General features: G+C 37.3%; 1 protein-coding gene across 1 annotated transcript; it reads left to right on the forward strand.

Moving 5' to 3' along the window:
- Positions 1–200: 200 nt before the first annotated feature.
- LOC115925415 (LARGE xylosyl- and glucuronyltransferase 1-like) lies at positions 201–26325 on the forward strand. Its single transcript, XM_030989185.1, has 20 exons — positions 201–314; positions 2519–2709; positions 4727–4912; positions 5541–5652; positions 9132–9282; positions 10457–10628; positions 11775–11809; positions 13009–13104; positions 13967–14128; positions 14525–14656; positions 15138–15233; positions 16076–16267; positions 16864–16962; positions 17243–17330; positions 18897–19021; positions 19571–19726; positions 20957–21136; positions 22773–22897; positions 23578–23676; positions 25214–26325. Exons 3-20 carry the CDS (start codon positions 4789–4791, stop codon positions 25302–25304), a joined length of 2235 nt encoding a protein of 744 aa, XP_030845045.1. The 5' UTR covers positions 201–314; positions 2519–2709; positions 4727–4788; the 3' UTR covers positions 25305–26325.
- The last annotated feature ends 91 nt before the right edge of the window (positions 26326–26416 follow it).

Raw genomic sequence — 26416 nt, forward strand, 5'->3', positions numbered from 1 at the left:
TGGTGATGAAGAAGAATAAAGAAGGAGGCGGAGGAGTGAAATGAAGACGAGGTTGGGGGGGGGGGGTTAAGGAGAGGATCGAGGAGGAGCTTGGAGGAAGATCTGGGAGGAGAAATCCGTGAGAAGATGAACTCAAGCCATATGACTCACGCTAGCTTACGTTGTTAATTCAATGTGCATATCCAACGGTAGATGGCGTCATCACGAAAAGTGAAAAAGCGATTTGTGTCCCACTCGATTTGTACACAAAGCAGTGATTGAAGCTGTAGAAACTCATTTTTAGCCACGAGAACACCGGTCAAGGCGATTGATAGGTAAGTAAAAAACACTATGATTCGAAATGATTGCGTTGTTATTTGAAATTATTTATTATTGATACAATCCTGGGTTATTTTGTGGAGTGTTTTCTTTGTGTACAAAGTACTTGCTATTGAAAATTGTGGTCCCGCACGTTGAGAAATGTGTTGGAAACAATGCCATTGACCTTTGTTTCAATTTTAAAAGAAGAGTGCGACATGATCAACTCCAAAAAGATTAAAAAGATAAGACATCGTCTATTGATTCCCCAAAATATTAAACACCACAATTAAAAAACTCATCAATTCCCACAATTCACTTAAAATTGGCATTAAAAAATTGAATTTTAGCAGTAAAAATGCAATAACAATCGACACCGGTCACCAGCGTTGTGCGTCACTGTCACTGAACAGACTGAAGTTGGAAACAAATATTTTGAAAATTATAATCGGAAATCTATCGGAAATCCTGGGAAAGTGCCACTATATATTTGGTGTGTGCATTTGTTGGTCACAGTGCTAGCGGCAAGCAGGCAAGTGCTTGCATCTCCAAGATAACTTGGTTAAAGGTAAAGACCAGTATTGGAAACGCCCCAATTTCAAAAAATGAAATGGAAGCTCTTTTTACCAATCATGTGAAAGAATATGTTTTGAATAATACATGATGATAAAAATGTTGACGGGAAACCGCCTACTAATTGATATATTTGGTAAATTAGTGTATCTCTTGCCTGTTGAGAGATACAAATGCACGTGTCGCGCACGTGTGTGTAGTCCCATATACATCTTTCTGTGTACAGTGATTCTAACTTTATGAAGACTTGGCCAAATTTCTTATCATTTTGATGATTCCAGAACCTTGAGGAGTTGAGGTACATCTATGCTAGATGATCAACCTTTTCTGACCGATTTCACAATGTTTCTTTCACAATGCAATCGCATGACCATAACTGATCTTTAGCTTTAAATAACAAATCGTCCACCACTAGATCGATCGTCACCAAAGCGCAGCGCTTCAAAATCACCCTGCAAATCACGCTTGGTTCAGCGCATGCAAATTAGTGAAAGTCAAAAACAAGCTGCTGAATCAATCTTCACTATAAGTCTCATTACCATATGCACTGCAGTCTGACTGAGAAGAAGAATAGCGATTTCAGCAAACATTGTATTTTTGCTGGTGGGTTGTTTTGACCCGACTTCTATGAAAGCTTGTGTACAGAGTGTAGGTTTTGATTACCGTTAAGCAATCAGTGCAGCGATTTACAAAACCATCATAACTCCATAAGTACATGTTTGCCAACAACCCATTGAAATAATATTAAAAAAACTATTGTGTACTTCCTTTCCATTCCTTTCTTTACTTAATGTACCCATCTCTCTCTTCTTCTCCATCATTATCTCACCTTTCTTTCCTTACCCATAAATTTCTTTCCTTACCTTAAACGTAAATACAAGAACTATTTAATGAAGGAATTCCTGTCGTATGTTTAATTTAATTAGCCTGTACTCATTTGTTTATTTATTTACTACCCATTGTTTTTTTTTGTTTTTTTTCTCTGTACTTTGTATTATTATCTGAGGACACTGGAGCCCAGCCTTTGAAAGGCCAATTGCCTCTGCTGGCTCCTCCATATTCTTTGTATTATTTATATTTATGTATAATGTATTGTTAAATGTATTTTTATACGAGAAATGGAAATAAAATTAACTTGAACTTGAACTTGAACTACCCATCTCTCTCTTCTTCTCCATCATTCTCTCTCCTTTCTTTCCTTAATCATCTCTCTCTCTTCCTCTGTATCCCTCTCTCCTTCCCTATCTTTCTCTTACTCTTCCTTATCCCCTCTACACTTCTTTCTCTTCCTCTCCATCATTCTCTCTTCTTTCTCTGTATTCCTCTCCCCTTCTTTCTTTCCTTAACAATTACTATTTTATTCTGTAACCCTCTTCATTTCTTTCTCTCCTTACCCATCTATCTCTTCTTCCTCGGTATATCCCTCTCCCATTCCTTCTCTCTATCCCCATGTCTCTTATTCATCTGCATCTTTCTCCCTTCTTTCTCTCCTTCCCAATTTCTATCTTCTTCCTCTGTATCTCTCTTCCATCTCTCATTCTCTCTCTCCCTCTCCCATCTCTCTCTCCCTCTTCTATCCCTATCCCTCTCCCCTTCTTTCTCTTCTTCTCCATCTTTTTATTTCATATATTCTTCTTTTATACCACAGGTAAATAGAGATACCCATTCTACATCATCAGAATCAAGAATTCACACCACCTCCCCTTCCCCCCTGTAAACAAAACTCACCCAAGCTTCAAGGGCATCCAGACATTTGATCATGTGACAATACTGTTGAACTAACCTGGGGGATTGTGGGTAATTCATATTGTTCTACAGACTGGCCTGGAAGTGTTGCAGGTAAGATATAAAAGTGACTGATTCTTATTTATTAATATTAATAGTTGTAATTTGTATAGCACCATTTTCCCTGGATATAAAGCATTTTGATATACCATCCATGAGTCAGTTAACCCTGTAAGTTAGGGCTTTGATCGGATTGAAAGATTGTACGACACCCTTGCACCTTTCATCGGTATCGGCAGAAAGTTTTTTATATTTGAAAAATATATATTTTTGTTACTGTTGTACTTGAAATTTTGAGCACTATGATACCTAAATCACTCATACCTTGGATAATTCTCTCACTTGAAGTTGTTGTAGGTCATGTTTAAAACTTTCAAAAAATTTCATGCCGTTAAATGCTGAAAATGTTTAAGTTAGATTACTTAAATGACGATAGAAAAAAAATGCCTACATTATATTCCAAAATGGCAGCTCGCATGTTTTGCCTCTTCTCTTAGAATAATATTATTAATATCAAAGTCATGAAAAGGCACTTGATATCAACAAACATGGTCTACACTCTACAAGGACTCAAAATGACAAAATTATCCCAGCTATGCATTGTTTTTAAAGTATTCGATAGCCCAAAACTTATTTTCTGCATTTTTTTTTCTCTTCAGATCATTTTCTGATCTTTTTTATTGATCGTTGATCGGAATTCATATCCGATTTCATTTGATTGGCACTCGATCTGATTTTTGGTCTAGGTTAGAGTCATGGCTAGAGTTAAAATATATACAAGTTACCAAGCAGTGACAGTGTGAGTTCAATGAATGAATATGGTTTCAGAATAGGTATATGTCTTCAAACTATGTCTGATTTGCTGTACTGTTGCTGATGATTTAGTATTGCATTATAAGTACATTGTCTATTCAAAACCAGAATTGTGTTAACCCTGTATTAATAATAATAATAATAGTGGGTTCTTGTATATAGCGCTCATGTCAGTCAGATTTGACCCTCCTGGCGCTCCCGATTATTACCCTGGCTTTAGCACTGCTGCCATACGGCGGTCTAGCATTTCAAGAAATAAATTCCTACCAGGTACCCATTTACTTCACCTGGGTGGAGTGTGGCAAATGTAGATCAATGTCTTACCAAAGGACATTAGTGCGGACCTTGTGATCGACAGTCCGGCGACGTCTCCACTCGAACACAATACATGTACTATGTACAAGGTTATATCCTTATGGCTTCCAACAGATTATATCTAAGCTATTAACCGTATGGTTTTAAACATATGTTGATCTTTACAATGTTCAAATAAAGAGATCAGCATTCTACTGGTAGGTCATAGTATAACTTTGTCTGTGTGAAAATTGATTATTGTGTGTTGATCACCACAAGTTTAATCATGATTAAAATTCTTTTTACTATTTGTTCAATATTCAATATTCAATTCAATATTTCTACATTTAATTTATGTTATTCGTGTATATTGTTAGTGTATATTTATGTCAACTTCTTTTTGGATGTACTCTGTTTAAATCTTAATTATATTGTTCATGTACTCTTAATGGCAATTTTCATTTAAGGATAGAATGTGTTTTTCATGTACATTCTCAAGCGCCTTGAGCTTTTTTGCAGAAAAATATATGCCAGTTTACAAATACTCTTTATTATTACTATTTCAATGCTGAAATTCAAATTTGTAATCAAAATTTTATTCAGCATTTGTTTTCCAGTCTTGATATCCATGGCCATTTAAACTATTTCAATCTTACGATGTCATTTAATTCAAAAACTTATTTCCAATTATTTTTAAAGAGCAAAATTATATTATGTACATTTGTATGTACAAACAGTCAGTATAGCAAAACAAAAAGAACTAGGTTACTCAGAGTCCGGTACACAGTTGTGTATTTGTCAGTTTTGTACTACAATAGTGACAAAAGCACAACAAAATTATTTTAAAAAAATAGAATATGAAAAGGAAAAGTGTTTGTACGTAAAAGGTATAGAAAAGATTTGTTTCATTTTCATTGTGCATTCAACATTAAACAAAACTTTCTTTTTGTATTTTTTGTCATAGCCCTCAAAATGCTGATGCGCCCCTTTAAGGAGAGCAGGATAGCGTGAACGAACAAGGAGGGGATGAAGATAACGAGAAAGAAGATGGCCGTTATTCGTCTCCACCGTAAGGTCGTCTATGCGGCCATTCTTCTCTTGCTCGTCCCGTGCCTGGTGCTCCTCTACTACAGCACTTCAGAACACGGCGGTGAGTCTCTATTTTTTACCCGTCTGCAAATTGGCACTAATTGGCACTCATATGTTTAAGAGACAATTAAAGCAATGAAAGAATGAACCTACGTGAATGAAAATTCACTTTGACCACAGCTTTGGGTATGTATTGAAATTCACATTTTTTATGAATCAGCTTTTCCTCTTCAAATTAGCATCATTTATCCTCATCTTTCACACTTACATTTTAAAATACATTTTGAGCATCCTTTAGAGGATATGTGTGCAATAGTTTTAACAGTAAATTCTTCTTCTTCTTCGTCATTCTTCTGTTTCGTCTTCTTCTGTTTCTTCTTTTTCTTCTTTTTCTTCTTCTCCTTTTTCTTCTTCTTCTTCTCCTTCTCCTTCCTCTTCTTCTTCTCCTTCCTCTTCTCCTTCTTCTCCTTCCTCTTCTTCTTCATCATTCTTCTGTTTCGTCTTCTTCTGTTTCTTCTTTTTCTCCTTCTTCTTCTTCTTCTTCTTCGTCTCCTCCTCCTCCTCCTCCTCCTCCTCCTCCTCCTCCTCCTGCTCCTTCTTCTTCTACGATCATTATTTTTACAAAAAGGTTGTATTAAAGCTTTAATACAAATATCATTGTTGTCCTTTCTCTCCTTTTGCATCTGTAGAAGCATCAAGAGAGAGCAAGAACCTGCTTGGGTTCAACAGTCGAGAAGCCATCTTAGCAGACAGGGTCAAAGAGATGGAGCATGAGAACCAGATGCTACGCAGGCAGCTCAGGTAAACCCTTCTTCTTCAAATTGGCAACAACTGTATTTTTCTAGGAACTACAATTAAAAAGAAAATTAATATACCTGTTGTCCTTCATTGTTAGTCAATTAAAGGGAGTGTATCATGGCAAATACTGGTTAACGCTGTCTACGTCTTCTTTTGGACAACTGCACGTAAACGAATGGACTTGATTAACTGGGTCAGTACGCGCTAAACTGGGTCAGTGCGCGCTAGCGTTGGCGAAACAGACCGAAGTTCTCCTCACGCTTCAGTTTCGCATATGTTGCACTACGCGAATGCTGCGGTCGCTTTGTCCGTAGTCGTATTATACCCGATTGGCCCCGGGTAGGGCCACGGGAAAGACACATAGTTTCGTCATGACAAACTCCCTTTAAGGCAGCTCAGGTAAAAATTGCAGGACAGTAGTCTTTGATTGCCCTTTCTTCTTCAAATTGGCAGCAGTTGCCTTTTTCTTTTAATGATCGTTAGGAACTACATTAGGGGCTAAATTAATGTCCTGGAAGTCCTTCGTTGTTATTAATTTAAGGCAGCTCCGGTAAATCTTGCGGGACAGGAATTTTTGATCACCCTTTCTTCTTCAAATTGACAGCAATTAAATTTTCTTTCACTGATTACTAGGAACTCCATTTTTGGGAAATTAATATATTGTTAGTCCTTCTTTGTTAGTAATTTAAGGCAGCTCTGGTAAACCTTGTCGTACAGGGATTTTGGGTTACCCTTTTCCCCTCAAATTGGCAGCAGTTGTAATTTTCTTTTATAATTAGTAGGTAATACATTTTGGGAAATTAATATATTGTTAGTCCTTCATTGGTAGTCTATTGAGGCAGCTTAGGTTAATCTTGCGGGACAGGAATTTTTGATCACCCTTTCTTCCTCAAATTGGCAGCAGTTGTATATTTCTTTCACTGATTTCTAGGAACTATATTTTTGGGAAATTAATATATTGTTAGTCCTTCATTGTTAGTAATTTAAGGCAGCTCTGGTAAACCTTGTGAGACAGGAATATTTGATCACCTTTTCTTCTGCAAATTGGCAGCAATTTAATTTTCTTTAATGATTACTCATATAATTTGTTGAATTTTGATTAATGACCATATTCTTGTAATGTGTTTGATTTGTTGATCTCTGCGCCAAGAGTGCCATTATGTAGGCTGAGTTGTGCCCAATATAAATATTGAATTATTATTATTATTAGTAACTACACTAAATTGGTAAATTAATGTACCAGTAGTCCATCATTCTTAGTAATTTGAGCCTCTGTCGTTAGGTTCAAGTGGGTTTCAACACCAAGGCTAGATCCTGCGTCCTTCAGTGGACTGGGCTTGTATAGTGACTCAACAAACATTGTATTTATGCTGGTTGGTCATTTTGACCCTAGTGCTGTGAAAGCATGGGCAGCTATTCACAAAACCTTCATACATGTTTGCTGACACCCCAATGAAACACTTGTTTAAAGTGATTGTGTGCCTGGTAATAATTGTGTGCTTAAAGAGAAGGTTGAGTTCTGGGAAGAGGTAAAAAATAATTTATTGAGTGTTATCATTGTTATTATGCAAGTGTGGAAGAACATCAGATCAAACATGTTCCCTGAAAAGCATGGCTCTTCAAATGCCTTCATATTCTAAATATGTCATGTAACATCGTAAAAATTTGGGGTAGGATTTTTATGCCACGTGTTCGTGTAGTCCCATATACATCTTTCTGTGTACAGTGTTTGTAACTTTACCAAGACTTGGCCAAATTTCTTATCATTTTGATGATTCCAGAACCTTGCAATACACACAAATACTTATATGCTAGATGATCGACCTTTTCTAATCGATTCCACACCGTTTCTTTCACAATGTAATCGCATGACCAGAACTCAACTTCATCTTTAAGAAGAAGAGTAATTGGAGCAAATATTGGATTTTTGCAGGTTGGTTGATGGATTTCTGGAATCTCTGGGAGTCTTTGATATTCTGTGTGTGCAATCAGAGTAATATTTGAGTTTTTCTAACAAATTTTAAAGGTAAAGACCAGTTATGGTCATGCGATTGCATTGTGAAAGAAACGTTGTGGAATCGATCAGAAAAGGTTGATCATCTAGCATCTAGCATCTGCAAGGTTCTGGAATCATCAAGATGATAAGAAATTTGGCCCATTCTTCGTAAAGTTACAAGCACTATACACAGAAAGATGTATATGGGACTACCCTATATCTCTCACAGACCATGAGAGAAACAAATTTACCAAATATATGAATTAGAAGGCGATTTCCCGGCAAATTTGTTATCATCATGTAATAGTCAAAACATATTCTTTCACACGATTGGTAATGAGAGCTTCCATTTCATTTTTTGAAATTGGGGCGTTTCCAATACTGGTCTTTACCTTTAACGACCAATATTGCAGAAACAATTGGTAGAGAATGAACATCAACCTGTCACTTGTTTTCAAACTGGTCAGTTCCAACTTTAAGGTAATACAAAGATTTGGTAATATTTCAACAGGATTGGATTATGAAATTTAAGATTTGAATTACCATTGTGAAACCTACAGGAAGTGTTAGAATAAGCAACTTTGACAAAATTGGGCTCTAAAACTCTAAAGATTTAGAGAAATTAAAATTTTAAATTTATCGGTGCGCCCAATAATTCCAAATAGCACCTACAGTACGGCTATAAAATGGTAGTTGCGATCATGAAAATCTCGGAATATGCAGTTCTGATATAAAATTTTGAAACAGGAAAAGAAAATCTGTCGATTTTAGTCAAGAAATATTGTTTTGAAACTAAAGTAATATCAATCTTGAGAGGGAGCTATACAACATAAAGAGTTTTTTATACACAATTTCATCACTTTAGACTCAATTTCAACCGCGACAACGATCAGTGAATATCGTAGGATTGCATATATGCTTCCAATATGTTCATTGAACCAAATTCATGACCCCATACAGGCGCGTACACAAGGGGGGGGGGGGTTTGGGGGGTTAAACCCTCCCCTTTGGTAATTTTTTGTGTGTAAACCCCCCCTAAATTTCTCTAAACCCCCTCCCCCCCTTTTGGAATTTTATTTTTTTTAATTTTTTTTTATTAAAAAAAAAAAAAAAAAAAAAATCCCATGGTTGACCTAAAAAAGCTGACCTTACCCCCCCTCCCCAACGGAGCAAAATGTCAAATTTTCAAATTTCGAGACCAAAAAAAAAAAAAGAAAAAAGTCCTCTTACCCCCCCCCCCCCCCCCCCCCCCCCCCCCGCTTATTCAGCGGCTGGCTGAGTCGTTGCGAAATTTTCGGCCCGATTTATAAATGTTAAAACACCCCCCTTGAAAAAATCCTGCGTATGCGCCTGACCCCATACCACAACTTTGTATTGCCTTCAACACCTTTCTGTGTTTTATGTTGTATCCCCATGTGGACCACCCTTACCCCTGTAAATAGGATTTGCATTTTTTAGATTAAATTTTTCCTTTCTTTTACCCCAGTATTTCCCAGAGTCAACTGCAGCAGACGTATGAGACGTACCAGCAGGTCTTGGTCGAGAATAACAATGTTTCAGGCGACTCTGGCCCTCTAGAGATGAACCGATCTCTGCCGGTCAATTGCGTCAATGCAGATCCAATCCCAAAGTGTGAGGTAGGTTTAAAGCCAATCTGTACTAGTTTACAGGAGGGATTAGACCACCCTGCAAGGTCAATGGACAGGTGGTTATCTCATCAAATCAGCTCTCAATTAACATAAAATGATAAGAAATAGAGGATCATGGGGGACCAATTGCCACCTATTGGGCATTATTTGTTATATAGAGGGGGCAAGTAGCTATAAGTAGTGCAGTGGGGCTTAGTAGTTCACGGTTTTGTGGATTTTAAAATACAGTCAAACCTGGATTAGCAACCACCTGTCTTCAAAGACCAAATATTTTGTTTCCTTCAAACTGGTTTCTCATAGAAACATGTACTAAAGGAACCTTAACATAAAGGCCACCTGTCTGTAAAGACCGCTTTTCTTGTCTCCCTTTGGTGGTCTTTATAGTCTTTAAGTACCAGCATCAGAAAGGCCAACCTGCTTCACTTTCAATTAATTATCGTGATGGGATTCAAATCCATAATAAAGATGAACATTAGAATCTTTAAATTGGCAACATATTGAATTAATTATTGTTTATTTTGTTTGTTTATTTATTTTTATTTCTGCATTTTAAAAATGAAACATAATCATATACATAAAGTAACAAATATTTCTTCATTTTACATGATTATACATTTCTAAGTACATTGAATAAGATGCATACAAACACAAATATAATTTCAATGAAATAAAAAAAGAAAAAAAAAGAAGATAAATTACAGAAAATGCAGGAGACCGCCATCATGAGCGGTAAGCTTGAAATCGATGGCGGCCTCGAGAGATCATGATGGGATTCAAATCCATGAAAAAGATCAACATTAGAATCTTTAAATTGGCAACATATTGAATTAATTATCATGAAGGGATTCAAATCCATGATAAAGATGAACATAAGAATCGTTAAATTGGCAACATATGTGTTCCTCAACGTCACTGCTTACTTTTTCTTATAACAGAGGGTTCACGTATCGATTGTTTGTGCTGGTCATAATGCTAGTCGTGATGTCATCATCCTCGTCAAATCTTTCCTCTTCTCCTTGAATAATGCACTTTACCTTCAATTTATGATCATGACAGAGGATTAAACTTTATATTAAGGCTTTGCATCAGAATCCCTAAATTGACAGCATATTGAGTCCCTCAACGTCACTGCTTACTCTTTGCTCCTTTTTTCTCATGACAGAGGATTCACGTATCGATAGTTTGTGCTGGTCATAATGCTAGTCGTGATGTCATCATCCTCATCAAATCTATCCTCTTCTACCGGAAGAACCCTCTTCATTTTCACTTCATCTCCGATGAGATGGGCCAGCAGATCCTCTCCACTCTCTTCAAGACGTGGGATGTACCTGGAGGTAGGCCACGCCCACTTTTGTTGTTGTTGTTGTTTTTGTTGCTAAATGAACATGTTACATGAAAGGGACTACATGAATGTGTGGTCCAAATGAATCAATTTGTTCTTTGTAAATTGTGTAAATAGTTCACAACCCTTTAGGAATTTTATTTGTCATATACCGGTATTATATATTTGAAGGCTGTTGTAACGATTCAAGCTCTATGCTTATGTTTCATCATCTCTGTGTGTTCATTCTTCAAACTGTATAATAGTTGCAAATTGTCTTTGATAAAACATTGTTATATTATTTTTTTCATGTGAATTCAAATGGATTGTAAAATTGAAAATGATTTGTTATATTATATTCTTTTTCATATGATGTTAACTCCAAAGAATTGTGAAATTGTGAACATGCATAAATAAAATCAATAAATATATATACCAGTAGACAACCTTTATCTGTTGCTTTACCTATTTTGAATATGAGGGCACTTTATGAGGAACCACTTTTCAAGGGACATTTCTACGATGACATTCTGCCAAACTAGTATACAAAGAAAGAAAACGCTTAATTCTTTTGACCAACCTTTAAAAAGAAGGCTGAGTTCTGGGAAGATGTGAAAAATAATTTATGGGCATTATAATTGTTATTATGCAAGTGTGGAAGAACATCAGATAAATATGTTCCCTGAAAAGCATGGCTCTTCAAATGCTTTCATATTCTAAATATGGCATGTAAAAACAAATTGGGGCAGATTTTTATGCCACATGGTTGTGTAGCCCCATATACATCTTTCTGTGTACGGTGCTTGTAACTTTACCAAGACTGAGCCAATTTCTTATCATTTTGATGATTCCAGAACCTTGCAGTACACACCAATACTTATATGCTAGATGATCAACCTTTTCTGATCAATTCCACACAGTTTCTTCCACAATGCTATTGCATGACCAGAACTCAACTTTATCTTTAAAACAGTGATCATTAGTACTGCAACATCTTTAAATGGCTTTGAGCAGGATGTTCCATAGTTTCATGATTTGCAGTTATTAAAATTAAAGGCAAGAATGAACAGAAAAACCAATTGTATAAAGGAAACTACAGTTTATATTATTATTATTTTTCTCCTAATTTTTCCCTTTTCCCCCCCTTACACCACTTTAGTCAAAGTGAGCTTCTACCTCGCAGAAAATTATAAGGTAAGATTTTTATTTGCATTAGCAGGATTAAGAAATTTCGGCCTCTTTTGATAAAGGTCTGATGGGGTAGGGGAGGGGAAAGTGAGAGTTGATTATTCAATGGACAGCAGTCAGGGGGGGGGGGGGGGGGGGGGGTCAGTACATGTAATGTGACAGAAATTGATCAATTACTGAGAGAACTTTGCTCTGTTTGTACTATAATCAAGAGAAACACTCTTGCATGATTCACCCAGCACCATAATTTTTTAGGTTACAATTAAAACATTTTTATTCGTGAATGGCACAATTTACTGCATTAGGAATTTTTTATTTATGTACCTACAATGTGCATTCCATAGAATTCTCGATCAAAATACCTGAAAAGGAGTTGATTACAAGAGATTATAATTACTATACAGGGAATAAGGCTTGAAAAGGCTTTGGAAAGGCATTAATTCTCTGTATTTTTCTTTGTATTTATTTGTGCTCTTGATCCGACTTCATAACATGTGAAGCAGAATATCATTTTGCATGCTATACAGGTACCTTGCTTTCAGGGGAGTACATTATCTCAATCACAAGAAAGAAGGAAAAACATGAAATTTGATGTCCAAAAGGCATGGAGAGTTGTCCACAAATGATGTCATCAAATTGAATATCGCCCTCTAGTGACTAATCATTTCAAAAAGCTTTAACTTCCTTATTCCTTGCCCGATTTGTTCAAATTTTCACTGATTTTATTAAAATAACTTTTGAAAGTAACTTAGTATGCAGGTTTTGGTTCCCAGTTGCTAATTATCATATTCATGAATACCCATTAATTAGCATATGAACAAAATGCCATGTGTTTGGGTGTGTACATGTATGCATTGAGGGTTTTATAAATCTGTTTGTGGGTTTCTACTATGAGTGTTGTGCTGCTAATTATTTCAGAACAATATTTTCAGTTGTGAGGCTAAAAACAAGTAAAATTCTTAATAAATAGAGAATTAAAATCATATTTCCCGGTTTTTACATATTTACCGGACGCGCATCTTATTTACCGGACGGTATTTACCGCCGGTAATTACCGCCACCGGTATTTACCGCCCAACCCTGGGTTTCTTACTTACAAGCGTACACATGCTTTTTTAGCAGTGGCGTAAAACGAACTAACCAACCAACCTCTATTTCTCGGTTAGTTATGTTTTGTTATGTTTTGTTTTGTTTTTACCATACAGAGTCACGTAGAGTGGATCCCTAACAAGCACTACTCAGGGCTGTATGGGTTAATGAAGTTGCTTCTTATTGAAATATTACCATCAAACATGGAAAAGGTATGACATAGGAGATATATCTTAGCTATCTAGTCTCTTTCTTTTTCAGCTAGCCAGATTTCTCTCATGTTATGGTACATATAAACACTAATACATTGTGTTCTAAAAAAAGAAAACTTCTATTGTATGGAAAAGGTGTATGGAAATTGGAAAAAATATGACATCAGAATAATGATAATATCTAGTCTCTTTGCGAGGTAGTCAGATTTCTTTGATATAAAGGTACACATAAACGTAGATGCATTGTGTTCTAAAAAAAGAAAGAAAACTTCTGTTGTTCAAGTATAAAAAAGGTATGACATTAGAATAATGATAATGAGATATATCTTAGATATCTAGTCTCTTTCTTTGCCAAGTGGCTAGATTTCTCTGATATAAGGAAAGGGTACATATAAACATTGATACATTGTGTTCTAAAAAAAGAAAACTTCTATCGTATGGAAAAGGTGTTTGGAAAAAGTATGACATCAGAATAATGATATTTATCTTAGATATCTAGTCTCTTTCTTTGCCAGGTACTCAGATTTCTCTGATGTAATGGTACATATAAACATTGATACATTGTGTTAAAAAAAAAAGGAAACATCTGTTGTTTCGTATCTTGTAAATGATTTGTAACTTCAATTGTTATTTCTTTTTTTAGTGCAGAGATATATTTTGGATACATGTTCATATGTCCGTGTATAACATTGTCTGAACAGCAACAAACAAGTTTAGGACTCTCCTTGCAAGAACTGCTCAGGGGGGCTATACTATCTTCCCTTGCCTACAGGAAGATAGTATCCCTGGGATCACCTTTGCGACGATAGTTTGTCCCATCGGCAGAGTAGTCAGTAATTTTGCTTATTTCCCTTTTCCCTAGACGATAGTCCTAGACACAGACATCACCTTTGCCAGTGACATCGCTGAGCTCTGGGGTCTGTTCCAGAGAATGACTAGTAAGCAGACTCTGGCCCTGGTAGAGAACCAGAGTGATTGGTACCTTGGGACTCTCTGGAAGAAACACAAGCCCTGGCCTGCATTGGTAAGCAAAACTTTAGTCCTAGCCCTAACTTCAGAACAGAATATTTGTAGGTACCCTCGTAGAGAAGTATAGGATCTAGGTCCTAAGACCCTAGACCTAGCCCTGGTAGAAAACCAGAGCAGTTGGTTCTAGGAACTATGGGGAAGAAACAAAAGCTCTGGCCTGCATTAGTAAGAAGACAGTAGTCCAAGCCCTAGTAGAGAATCAACATTGTATTTGTAGGTATTCTTTCAAAGAAGCACCAAATCTGGCCTATATTGTTAAGCTAAATCTGCTATACAATCACAAGTCCTAGAGATTCTAGTTCCCCTCTGAAGTAAGAATAGGCCTACATTGGTAAGCTTATCTCACAAACTGTTTTAAGATGACCTCTCACTTCACTCTTGTCTGTTTCAGGGTCGAGGGTTCAACACGGGGGTCATCTTGCTTGACCTTCAGAAGCTGCGTGACCTCAAGTGGATGCAGATGTGGCTGTTGACGGCCGAGAAGGAATTAATGAGTCAGTTCTCAACAGCACTAGCAGATCAGGTAGGATTACATGGGGATTTTGAAGATTTCATTGGGGGAGGGAGGGGGGGGGGGGGTGAAGGATGGGGAGTAGGAGTCATTGAGTTAGTTCTCTACAGCATTAGTAGATTGGAAAGCAGGAGAGAAAGTTTTTAAGTATTTCATCGTGACAGAAGGGGAGGAGAGGGGGGTAAAGGATGGAGATGTGGCTGTTGACGGCAGAGAAGGAATTGATGAGTCTTTTCTCATTAGCACTAGCTGATCAGGTAGGAGAACGATATTGTGAAAAGTTAAAATAATAATGATTTGTAATATTGATTTTTGTATGGTTATGGCTTGTTTCGTTTCCTTAAATTACATCGTTTAGCTGTCTTCATGCATATATATAAATAAAATTAATTACCACTATACACATAGCGAATTCAGATTTTAAACTGAATTGAAGAATATTGAAATAAATCTGATTAACATGAACATTTTATATTATTATCTACTTGTTTAGGACATTATCAATGCAGTGATCAAGCAGCATCCTTACCTGGTCTATACCCTTCCCTGTGCTTGGAATGTGCAGCTCAGTGATAACACCAGGAGTGAGGTAAGCGTTACTTTTTTTCTTATCTGTCTATATCTACTGCGAAAGCTGCTAATTTTGTTAGGGTATGATGTTTGATGATGATTGTTTTGCCTGACTACTTAAAAAGCATGTATATGAATGCTTGTAAGTAAACAACCAGGGGACCGATGGCTTTAAGTCCTCTCTAAAGGACTTGATAATGAGGTGTGATGCCTTACCAAAGGCCATTGGCTTAGTTTCGAACCCGGGACCTCCCGTTTATAAAGAAACCACTGCTCTTCCAACGAGCCATTTGCCCATTTTTGGGGACATTTGGCCCTTGGATGACTGTTGGCAAGCACACCTTGACAAATTAGAATGCTTTGTGATGTGAAATCAAGAGATACAGTAGAGTTGTGGAAGCACTGTCAGATGTTACCAAGACCTCATTTTATGAAAATGGACCATAATTGCTCTAAGAAACAGAGGCTTAAGAAAAAGCCCTAAAATAAAGAAAAATAAATTCCTTCCATGAAAGACAACTGTTATCCCGGATTCTGACATTGGCCAAGCCTGTCTGCACATATATCACAAGATCTCTTTACACTTTATTTCCTTATTTCATTCTTCTCTAAACTTCTTCTTTCAAGGTCTCCAAATATTTTCGTTAATGTACATGTTTAAAATGTTTTTCCCTTGTTCATCATGTCTTCTCCACTTGTGTTATTCTAATGTTATATATTGATAATGTATTATATTTTAACTTTTATATGTTTGTTTTCCTTTGTATATTTTTAATGAAAGTATTGAATAAAGTGAACCTTGAACCTTGAACCTTCTTCTTTAAACTTTGAACTTTGACATTTGACCTTTCTTTTGCTCAGCTGTGCTATAAAGAGGTCACCGACCTGAAGGCGATCCATTGGAACTCGCCCAAGAAGCTGAGGGTCAAGAACAAGCACGTGGAGTTCTTCCGCAACCTCTACCTGACCTTCCTCGAGTACGACGGCAACCTCCTCCGCAGAGAGCTCTTCGGCTGCACAGACGGCAAAGCTAATAATACTCTTCATGAAAAGGTATGTTTAGTTTTTGGAGCACGATTATTCCTCAGTCACACCATCAAGACTGACCTGAAGCGGAAAACAAACTGACAAAATAATGACAACAAACTGACAACACTGACAACAAACTGACAACAAACTGATAACAAACTAACAACAAACTAACAACAAACTGACAACAAACTGATAACAAACGGACAACAAACTGACTACAAACTGACAACAAACTGACAACAAACTGGCAACAAACTGACAACAAACTAACAACAAACTGATATCAAACTGACAACGAACCGACAACGAACTAACAACGAACCGACAACAAACTGACAACAAACTGATAACAAACGGACAACAAACTGACAACAAACTGGCAACAAACTGACAACAAACTAACAACAAACTGACAACAAACTAACAACAAACTGATAACAAACTGACAACAAACTGATATCAAACTGACAACGAACCGACAACGAACTAACAACGAACTGACAACAGATCACGCAATATTTTTAAAACTTGCTTGTAAAATGTTACCAATTCAGCCATTAGCTGCTACCATGAATAAATAAATAAATAACATGTTTTTGTTTCTTTTGTTATCACAGTTAAGCAGTCTTGATGAAGACGACCAGTGTTATGAATTTAGAAGAGAGCAGCTTTTAATGCACAGAACACACCTCTACTATCTAGACTACCAGCTACCTGTAAGTATAAATCCAAACGAATTGAACTGAAGTAAATGAACTGAAATTTCTCTCGCTGCATGCGTAGCAATGCCCTTTGATAGTGTGTGGACATGTAAACCTTAACCTGTAAAACCAGAATTTCTGAATTCTTAATTTTCATGCTGTGAAATGTTACTTTTGTGTGCAATTCTGAAAGTCAATTCCTTTCTAATACAATGCCACATTGTATGTATTGGTGTATTCCAGATATGCTCTCAATTTGATGTTTATGTACATCTTTCTTGTTTATCCAATGCAGAAATTCTTGGACACTGATGTGACGCTCGTTGCCCAGCTCTCTATGGACAGACTGCAGATGCTGGAAGCCATATGTAAACACTGGGAAGGTAAGGTCAAAGGTCATCATTCAAAACTAGTACTGTATAATACATTTCTGAACCCGAGATAAGCGTTTCTGTAAGCATTCATTGCAGTATATACAGCTCTCTATGGACAGACTGCGGATGCTGGAAGCCATATGTAAACACTGGGAAGGTAAGGTCATTGGTCATGGGTCATAGGTCATCATTCAAAACTCGTAGCAGTCATGTTTACATCTGTATATATACAGTGAAACCTGTCTAAAAAAGACCACCCAATGGATACAGGAAAAGTGGTCTCTTCAGACAGGAGGTCTTTATGTACAGGTTGCTTTAGTACATGTTTGAATGAGAAACCAATTTCAAGGGAAACACAAAATGTGGTCTTTGTAGACAGGTGGTCACTAAAGAAGGTTTGACTATTGTTAACAACTAAATCATTCATGCCCTCACCAAATTTGGTCATTTTTCGAAGTTTGTGGAGAATGGATTTACCCCGATTTATGTTTCTCAAGGATGTGAATTATGAAAGCTTACATTAAAAAATATTCAACAAATGCCCTCATTCAACAAGTCCACCTTTCATTCTTGAGTTACGAAAAAAACATGAAAACAACATCAAATTTACAATATTCAGGTGTTATCTGTATGTGTAATAACTGAATTAGTATTTTTATGACGTACACAGTGATTACCTGGCTTGAAAGACCATCCATCTACACAGACCACATTTTTGGTAATGTCTGTGTCTGACTGCCATTTTGATCTCCTTAAGCCATCGTTATCAATACATATCACAGGTTTATAATAATTATCATAATAATATTGGGTATTTTTATAGACCACGTATTCACCATGCAAGGCGTTCCAATATTACCCCCGCTCTGCTGGGCTACTGTTTTCGGTGCTCACAACATTCAGGGAATCTCTTTCTACCGTTATCCATTTCACACCTGGGTGGAGAGTGGCAAATGTAGGTTAATGTCTTCTGAAAGGACATTAGTGCTGTGGCAGGACCCGAATCATGAACTATTTGATCCACATTCCGACGATGTTTCTGCTGGACCACAGCACCTGTACGATATTAAATCACAAAGATCCTTCTCACTTGATAAATGATAAATCAATAAATACCACACATCTCGAGGGTGTATTGATAAAGGTACATGAAGACATAGACGATTAAACTGCCAGTCGTTAGCACTTTCTAATGACTGTTAGAGGTGTTGTTGTCGAGTGGATACAATGGTTCGTGATTCGAGTCCCACCGCGGCACAAATGTCTTTTGGAAAAACATTGATCTACGTTTGCCACACTCGACCCAGGTTATGTAAATCGATACCGGGAATTAATTCCTTGAAATGCTAGAGCTCCGTAATGGCAGCTATGCTAAAGCCAGGGTAATAATCGGGAGTGCCAGGAGTGTCAAGCCTGACAGATATGAGTGCTGAACAAGAGCCCAATTTTATAATTATTTGTGCATTGGGAGATATAAATGTTTAGTCACATGTCACCTCTCAGATGATCAATTGATTATGATATAAGTCAATATTTATAATGATTTCTCGTCTTCATCTTTCTTCCCCACTCTAGGTCCCATAAGTTTAGCTCTGTACATGTCAGATGCAGAGGCCCAGCAGTTTATCCGCTACGCCCTCAGCTCAGAAACCCTGATGGCAAGAAAAAACATAGGATATCATGTTGTTTATAAAGATGGGGTATGTATTTTTTTGCTTTCCTTTTTAACCCTTTCAGGGAACTTAATTTCACATATCTACAATGTGCATACAGTGTGCATACATTACATATTGCTATGTCAGGCAAACCTCGGACAAGCCTTTGTGCTGTCAGGAACAACCTTTCCTTTAACAGTAGGCATAAAAGTAACATAGAATTAAAATGTTATATTTGCATATCAATCAAAGCTTAAACCTATTTTTCATTAACCTCTGCTTTTGATTAGAATTTAAATGTGACATTAATTCATAAAGAGTTCTACCCTTCATTTTGCTTTTTTGTTTCAAATTTTTTAACGTAGTTCTTATAGATAACATATTCAGCCAAAATTAATCAAAATGTTTACCAAGTAATTATCTAACTAACCTATAAAATATCTAATTACTAAAGTCTTCTTATTTATGTTAATAGATGCTAATCCCTAATGATGCTTATTAGGGGCAACTGTTTGTAAGATTGTGATAGTCCCTATAAACTGCAAGAAAAGTAAATAGAGTAATTGAATTTCTTCATTATTTTTTCTTCCACAGCAATTTTACCCAGTGAATTACCTGCGTAATACAGCCATGAGTCAAGTGAAGACGCCATACATGTTCCTCAGTGATATAGACTTTCTACCCATGTATGGACTATATGACTATCTTAGGAAAGCAATTGGGATGCTGGACATGGCCACATCCAACAAGGTACATTTAATATTTGTTGTGTAGCTACAAAGGGCCAGGGAGGACACATGCTGCCCTTCCTTTAGTGCATTGTTAACAAAATCAGTAAGAAAGAAAGGGGAGAGTGAGAAAGGAGAGGAAGACATTAGCACCCCCTCTCACACCACTCATTTTTACATTTTCTTTTGACATTTGTTTAAGGGTTTAAGAGAGAAAGAGAAATTGACATGGAGGAGGGAACTTAAAAAGAAGGACCTCCTCCCTCTTCCTCACCAATCTCTATTTTATGGACTTAATTTTGCACCCCCCCCCCCCACCCCCACCCCCATCCTTTGACGTGTTGCTGAGTTATAAAGTGTTTCATTCCAGGTTTTGTAACAGGGTCTGCCATGGGGTCATGAGCAAGCAACCTGTAATCTGGAAGTTCATTGCTCTAAGAAATCTATTCAAATTACAAATTACTTACTGCATGACAAGAAACTGATAAGAATTTAAATCTTTATGAACTTTGCAAGTTGTCCACATTCATGAAATCTTTCTGCCTCAAAATGATTGAATTACACTAATGAATTTTAGCTCATCCCAAATGTTTCTTAAAGCAGAAATGGCTGGCAGGAAAAATTCATAAATGCTTAGAACTGGTTTACAGTATCATACAACTTTTCTTATTAATTCTTCCATTGAAATTTTGTTCTGTTTTTGTTTTTCCTAAATTATTTAAACCATAGTGTTCTTTGTAACCTGTCATCTTGCATTTTGTATATTTTTACAATAGATGATATTGTAAGTTAGGTACTTTTAAAACTTGCCTGGAAAATGTGATCAATTCAGCCATTGGCTGCTAACCATATTTTGTATTATACCATTAATAAATAAATGAATAAATTGAAAGAACTCTTTTCTATACTTGCAGGCTCTAATAGTTCCCGCGTTCAAGACGTTACGCTACCATCTCAACTTCCCTAAGTCCAAGGCAGACCTCCTTCACATGCTAGATATGTGGACTCCCTCCACTCTCTTTCTTTTCCCATGAGTTCCTCCTTGCAAGATGCCTAGAAAACAGCAAATTGTCTTTCCAGAATCAGAAGGTCCTTAATTCTGTGAGTTAACGCTTGCCACACACAGACGAAAAATGGAAAACTACAGAGGACCTGAATTAACTGAAAATGTAAAATAGTTTCTTTTCACAGCGATTTATACAGCCATATGTGAAGATATACCTTTACCAATGTCTTTTTTTCATACCTGCAGGCTTTAATCGTTCCTGCGTTTGAGACATTACGCTACCGCCTCAACTTCCCCAAGTCCAAGGCGGACCTGCTTCACATGCTAGACATGGGGACTCTCTTCACCTTCCGATACCACGTCTGGCAGAAGGGCCACGCCCCAACAAACTTCGCCCGCTGGAGGACCGCAACGACCCCCTATCAGGTAAGCTTAGCCCTGTACCACTCTCAAGGAGATGATAATGATGATGAACAGCATTTGCATTGCGCCATATACAGACCTGCCAACCAGTACGATTTAGTTGTATTTAGTATGACTTTTTGAAGCAAATACGGCAGTACGATTTTCCTTAATAAAATATGATTTAAATTTTTTTTTTTTTTTTTTTAATTTTATTTAAAATTAATATTTTGTGTGTGCGCCCGCTATTTTCAATGGCAAAATGTCCATTCTGTCCTGTAAAGTATCCTAAAAGCATCTCACATCGGCAATTTGGGGATGTTCATTGGTTCATCGAACACAACAGTCATGACGAAATCATGCATATTCAACCAATGATCAATTAAAAAAATTCATCCTGTAGGTAGAAACTGTAAGAGGCATTGATCCGCGTAACAGTCCGTATTTATTTTCAAGAATACAACTTTTGTCAGTAAAATACAACTTTTGGGACTAAAGAATACAGTTTTTGAAATCCAGAGGTTGGCAGGTCTGCATATATCTGTTTAAAAAAACATCCAAAGGCATGAGCTCCTCCAATAAAATTAGCATTGAAATGTCTGAAGGAAGATGTGAGTTTTGAGTGAAACTTTGAAGTGGTCCAGGTTGTCAATTTCGCGAATAGAGGGAATTCCCCAGGCGAGGAGCATCAATTCCTCCTTTCAGTTTGTGCGTGTGTGTTTGGTGGGGGAGGGGGGGGGGGGGGGGGGTAGGGGGTAGGAGGGAGGGTTGTGTCAGAAGAAATCATCATGTGAACGTCTTGATGCTGCCGCCCATGAAAGGTGGTACCTAAGGCATTATTCTCCATAGTTTGCTAACATCAGCATCTGTATTGTTCTCACCATCCCCCCCCCCCTCCCATTTTCTATCCGCTCTACCTTCCATTTATGCCACTTTATTGTATTACAGGATTACAATGAAACAACCATTTCTGCTACCATAGATAAATTACTTCATTCTAGCTATTGGGCATGGTTGATAGGATAGAAAGTAGGAAAGAAATCAGCAACAAAATTGCTAGATTTATGTGATATTTGTATTTAAGCCTACATGTACTTAACCTATGGCTTTCTATTTAATGGTAAAGAGTCACAGAATATACACAATCATTTTCTAACACAACTTCTTCCTTAATTTTTAAAGATACTGCATTAACTTCACGCTCTTAAATTCTTATTATTACCAAGTTTATCCTCAAAAATTTAATATTCTTTGCCAAAATATTATTTTTTATTAGCAGGGGCAAAAGGTATCAGACTTAAGCCAGATATTAGGCCTTAACACCTCCCATTTTCAGGCCTTTTAAGCTTTCTATTGTACATAACATGCAGTGTGAAAAATAATTCTCTATTCTCAGATGCTCCTTCAGGATGTGTGTTTAATCAGAAAAATGTGATTTTTTTTTTCAGTGATATATATTTTTTTTTACCAGATATCTTTTCCAGTTTATTAGAGCTCTTTTGAGAGCTAAATTGCTCTTAGCTCCCGTCCATTTTTTTCGCTGATCACTTAGGTCTCCGACATGTTGGGCCTCTCTCCATGCTCACTGGAGTTGAATTGAAATGAAATCACTGTAACATAGTCATGCATGTAACTCTCTCCTTGCTTTGTATAATCCTAGGTCCAATGGGAGCCAGACTTTGAACCCTATGTGGTCGTGAAGAAGGACTGTCCCAAATATGATCCTCGGTTCCTGGGCTTTGGTTGGAACAAAGTCTCGCATGTAATGACACTGGATGCCCAAAGGTAAGTGTCGCATCCATCAGGTCAAATGTCAAAGGTCATGGATTTCAATTGCTTTTGTTAGAACAGTGACAGAAAGTAGATACAAGCTTTGAGCTACAGTATCAGACTGAAACTAAGTATGACCTTTAGTTCTTGGCCTTAGGGTACATTATAGAAGCTAATGTCTAAAGATAAGTCTCACATCCTTCAGGTCAAAGGTCAGGTATCTGAATAAAATTTGAACTATGACATCAGCTTTACAGCGTGAGATGAAATTTGGACCTAACATAATCCTCGGTTCCTGGGCTTTGGTTGGAACAAAGTCTCGCATGTAATGACACTGGATGCCCAAAGGTAAGATTCAAATCCATCAGGTCAAATGTCAAGTTTACAACAGTGTTAACTTCTGCCTTTGTTTCCTAGTAAAAAAGAGAAATAAAATTAGCCTCATATCTTTCAGCTCAAATGTCATTGGAACAATCTATCATTGTTAGTTTAAATATATCCCATGACAAAAAATATTTACAAGTGGATATTACACACAAGAAAATCCAAAAGAAATATTGTTGGTAAGTTTGAATGAAAAAAAAAGAAGAGATATCTTCATATGACTTGTTAGTTGACATGTACATTGCATTAAATCATTCCTAATTGCTATTATTGATTGATTTCTTTCTTTGTAACTCATCTCTATTTTGCAGCTATGATTTTATTGTGCTTCCCAACGCTTTCATCATCCACATGCCACATACACCCAGCTTCGACATTGCCAAATTCAGGAGCAGTCAACAGTACCGAACGTAAGTATAAATAACAATCAGTGTCGATATCCCGGCCCCCCCACTCAGTGTTATTTAGGGTACGCATATATGCTTGTTCCCTCTTTTTGAAAGCACCCCCTATCTGAGGACTGCCAACATTTCCGAACTCCCCTTTCGCGGGCTTTTCCTGCCTTGGAGACCCCCCTAAATCATGAAAAATGCTCAAGGTACCCCCCTAAATTCGGAATAATTTCTCAGGAGTCCAAAGAGATGAGAGAAAAAAAGAAAAAAAACCCCCTTTTTAAAGAAATCTCCAGGTGAAAAGTTAATACACCCCTTTTTTTTACAATTCTCGGGCCGGACTTTGTCGCACGAAAAGTACCCCTTTACCGGACATTTTGGTAACACGCATGGGGTCCGTCCGTTCTCGAGTTGGGGGGGCGGGGTCAATTAGTATTGTAGAAGGAACTGATAAATAAGATTATAAACATCTATGAAGAGGATTACAAGAATATCAGGGTGGTCCACAAACTTAAATTTAGAGATCTAAAAAAAAAAAACTGCAAACGGACTGTTATGTGCAAAGCTCAAAGTCTTTTATGGCCAGTAGCTAGCGTCCAGGGCTTGCTTAAGGGATCTAATGTTTGAAGATGCTCTCTGGTGCAATCTGAACCATATTTTGAAGTGTTTTCAAATAAATTTTACAACTAATATTTCATAAGCACTTTTAGTTGAGAATGAATTTAACTGTCACTGAATCTATAACCTATTTCAAAGCTGTCACTGTTCAATGAATGGACCAGTTTTGGAAACGCCCCCCTCTCAAAAAATGAAATGGAAGCTTTTATTACCAATCATGTGAAAGAATATGTTTTGAATAATACGTGATGATACAAATTTTGCCGAGAAACCTCCTAATAATTGATATATGTGGTAAACTATTATATCTATCCGGACTGGATAGATATAGGGTAGTCCCATACACATCTTTCTGTGTACAGTGCTTGTAACTTTACTAAGACTGGGCCAATTTTTTAATCATTTTGATGATTCCAGAACCTTGCAGTGCACACCAATACTTATTTGCTAGATGATCAACCTCTTCTGATCGATTCCACAACGTTTCTTTCACAATACAATCGCATGACCACAACTGGTCTATACCTTTAAGTCTTATTTGATGCTGTGAGAATTTGTTTTTTGCTGTTACCCATACTTAAGATTACATCTAATGAAATGTTAAATATCTAAGATGAAGAGGCCTTGTGGTCCACTGGATAAGTCAACTGTGGACTACAAGGTACATGATTCAAATCTGTGCCAAAGCACTAATGTCCTATAGCAAGGCATTAATCTACTTTCCACTGTCAATTCAGGTGAGAGAATTGCTTACATGACCTTATCATGGCGGCTCAGCTAAAGCTGGGGTAATAATATGACACTTTTTATTAAGCGCAGTAGAGTAGCTGCTCTGTATAAATGCATCTATTGTTATTAATGCTTTCTAGTTCAAACTCCAGTTGTGAGATACAGAGTGATGCTATTGCTTTTGTTTTGTATTCTCTGTCTTCTGTAGGTGCCTGCAAACTTTAAAGGAGGAGTTCCAGAGAGATATGTCGAAAACATACGGCTTTGCCGCTTTGAAATACGTTGCAGTGGAAACATGACAGCGTACACTGTGACGACCCTTGTTACACCCCCTTTTCAATGAATGGTATGAACCAGAAACGTTGAATATATTATGGAAGACTTGATAGACTACCTTGAGTACTATGAGGCTTAAGGAAACAAGTGGAGCTCATGGCACGATGACCTACGTTTGCCAAGAATGGAAGCATTTGTCCTTGAACCAAGCTGCTATTCTGATGATGAATTCAGGGACCCATTTCACAAAGCCTTTTTTCAATGACAAATGACAAAAATCAGTGACAAATCTGCTGATAACCAATCAGAAGCAAGGATTTCAGTAGCTTATAACAAAAAATGTCATTTTTCACTGATGACAAGTTTTGTGAAACGCCCCCCTGGTGGCTACAGCTCCTGAGAATGAAGGCAAAGGAGACTGACAATGTTGGTCTCACAGGCCTTCTGGAAAGTCATCAGAGAGTTCACAAAGTCGATGACCTATGAGACAAAGAACCCTTGAGCCCTAGCCTACGGGGGGACAAGGTTGGTGCCGTTGGCCTTCAGGAGACCTACAGGAAGCCTTTGAGATTCACAACCCACTAGAATGACGGGATCAATCTCACAGCCGTCCGAAAGTTTTGGAAAGGTTGACAAGACTGGCCCATGAGACGAAGAGTCCTTGAGCCCTAGCCTATGGATGGACAAGGTTTGTGCCATGGGCCTTCTTAAAAGTCATTAGAATGTCCAGGAGACCTACAAGAAGCCTTTGAGATGAACAACCCACTAGAATGACAGTGTCAATCTCACAGCCCTCCAAAAATTTTCGGAAGGTTTACAAAACTGATGGCTCACTAGACCAACAGCCAATGAGACTGATTTGTCAGTCTAGGATGTCTTCTGAAATCATTTCTGAGGGTTTACTTGACCGATATTGCAGGCCTTGTGGGCTGTCGGTCTATAGGGATGTCCAGGGGAGTGTTTCACAAAGACTAAGATCGACTCTAAGTTGGACTTAACTTTGGCAGGCCGTTCATGCCAAATGTTTTCTCTCACCATTTACTGGCATTGGTTTCTCAAGGGGCATACAAATCATGGTCACAAATCTATAGAGTTTAAATTTTTTGATAGTTCATTATTCAAGAAGGAAAAAATA

Source organism: Strongylocentrotus purpuratus, unplaced genomic scaffold (assembly GCF_000002235.5).
Source record: "Strongylocentrotus purpuratus isolate Spur 01 unplaced genomic scaffold, Spur_5.0 spur5_scaffold_18, whole genome shotgun sequence".
Taxonomy (NCBI): domain Eukaryota; kingdom Metazoa; phylum Echinodermata; class Echinoidea; order Camarodonta; family Strongylocentrotidae; genus Strongylocentrotus; species Strongylocentrotus purpuratus.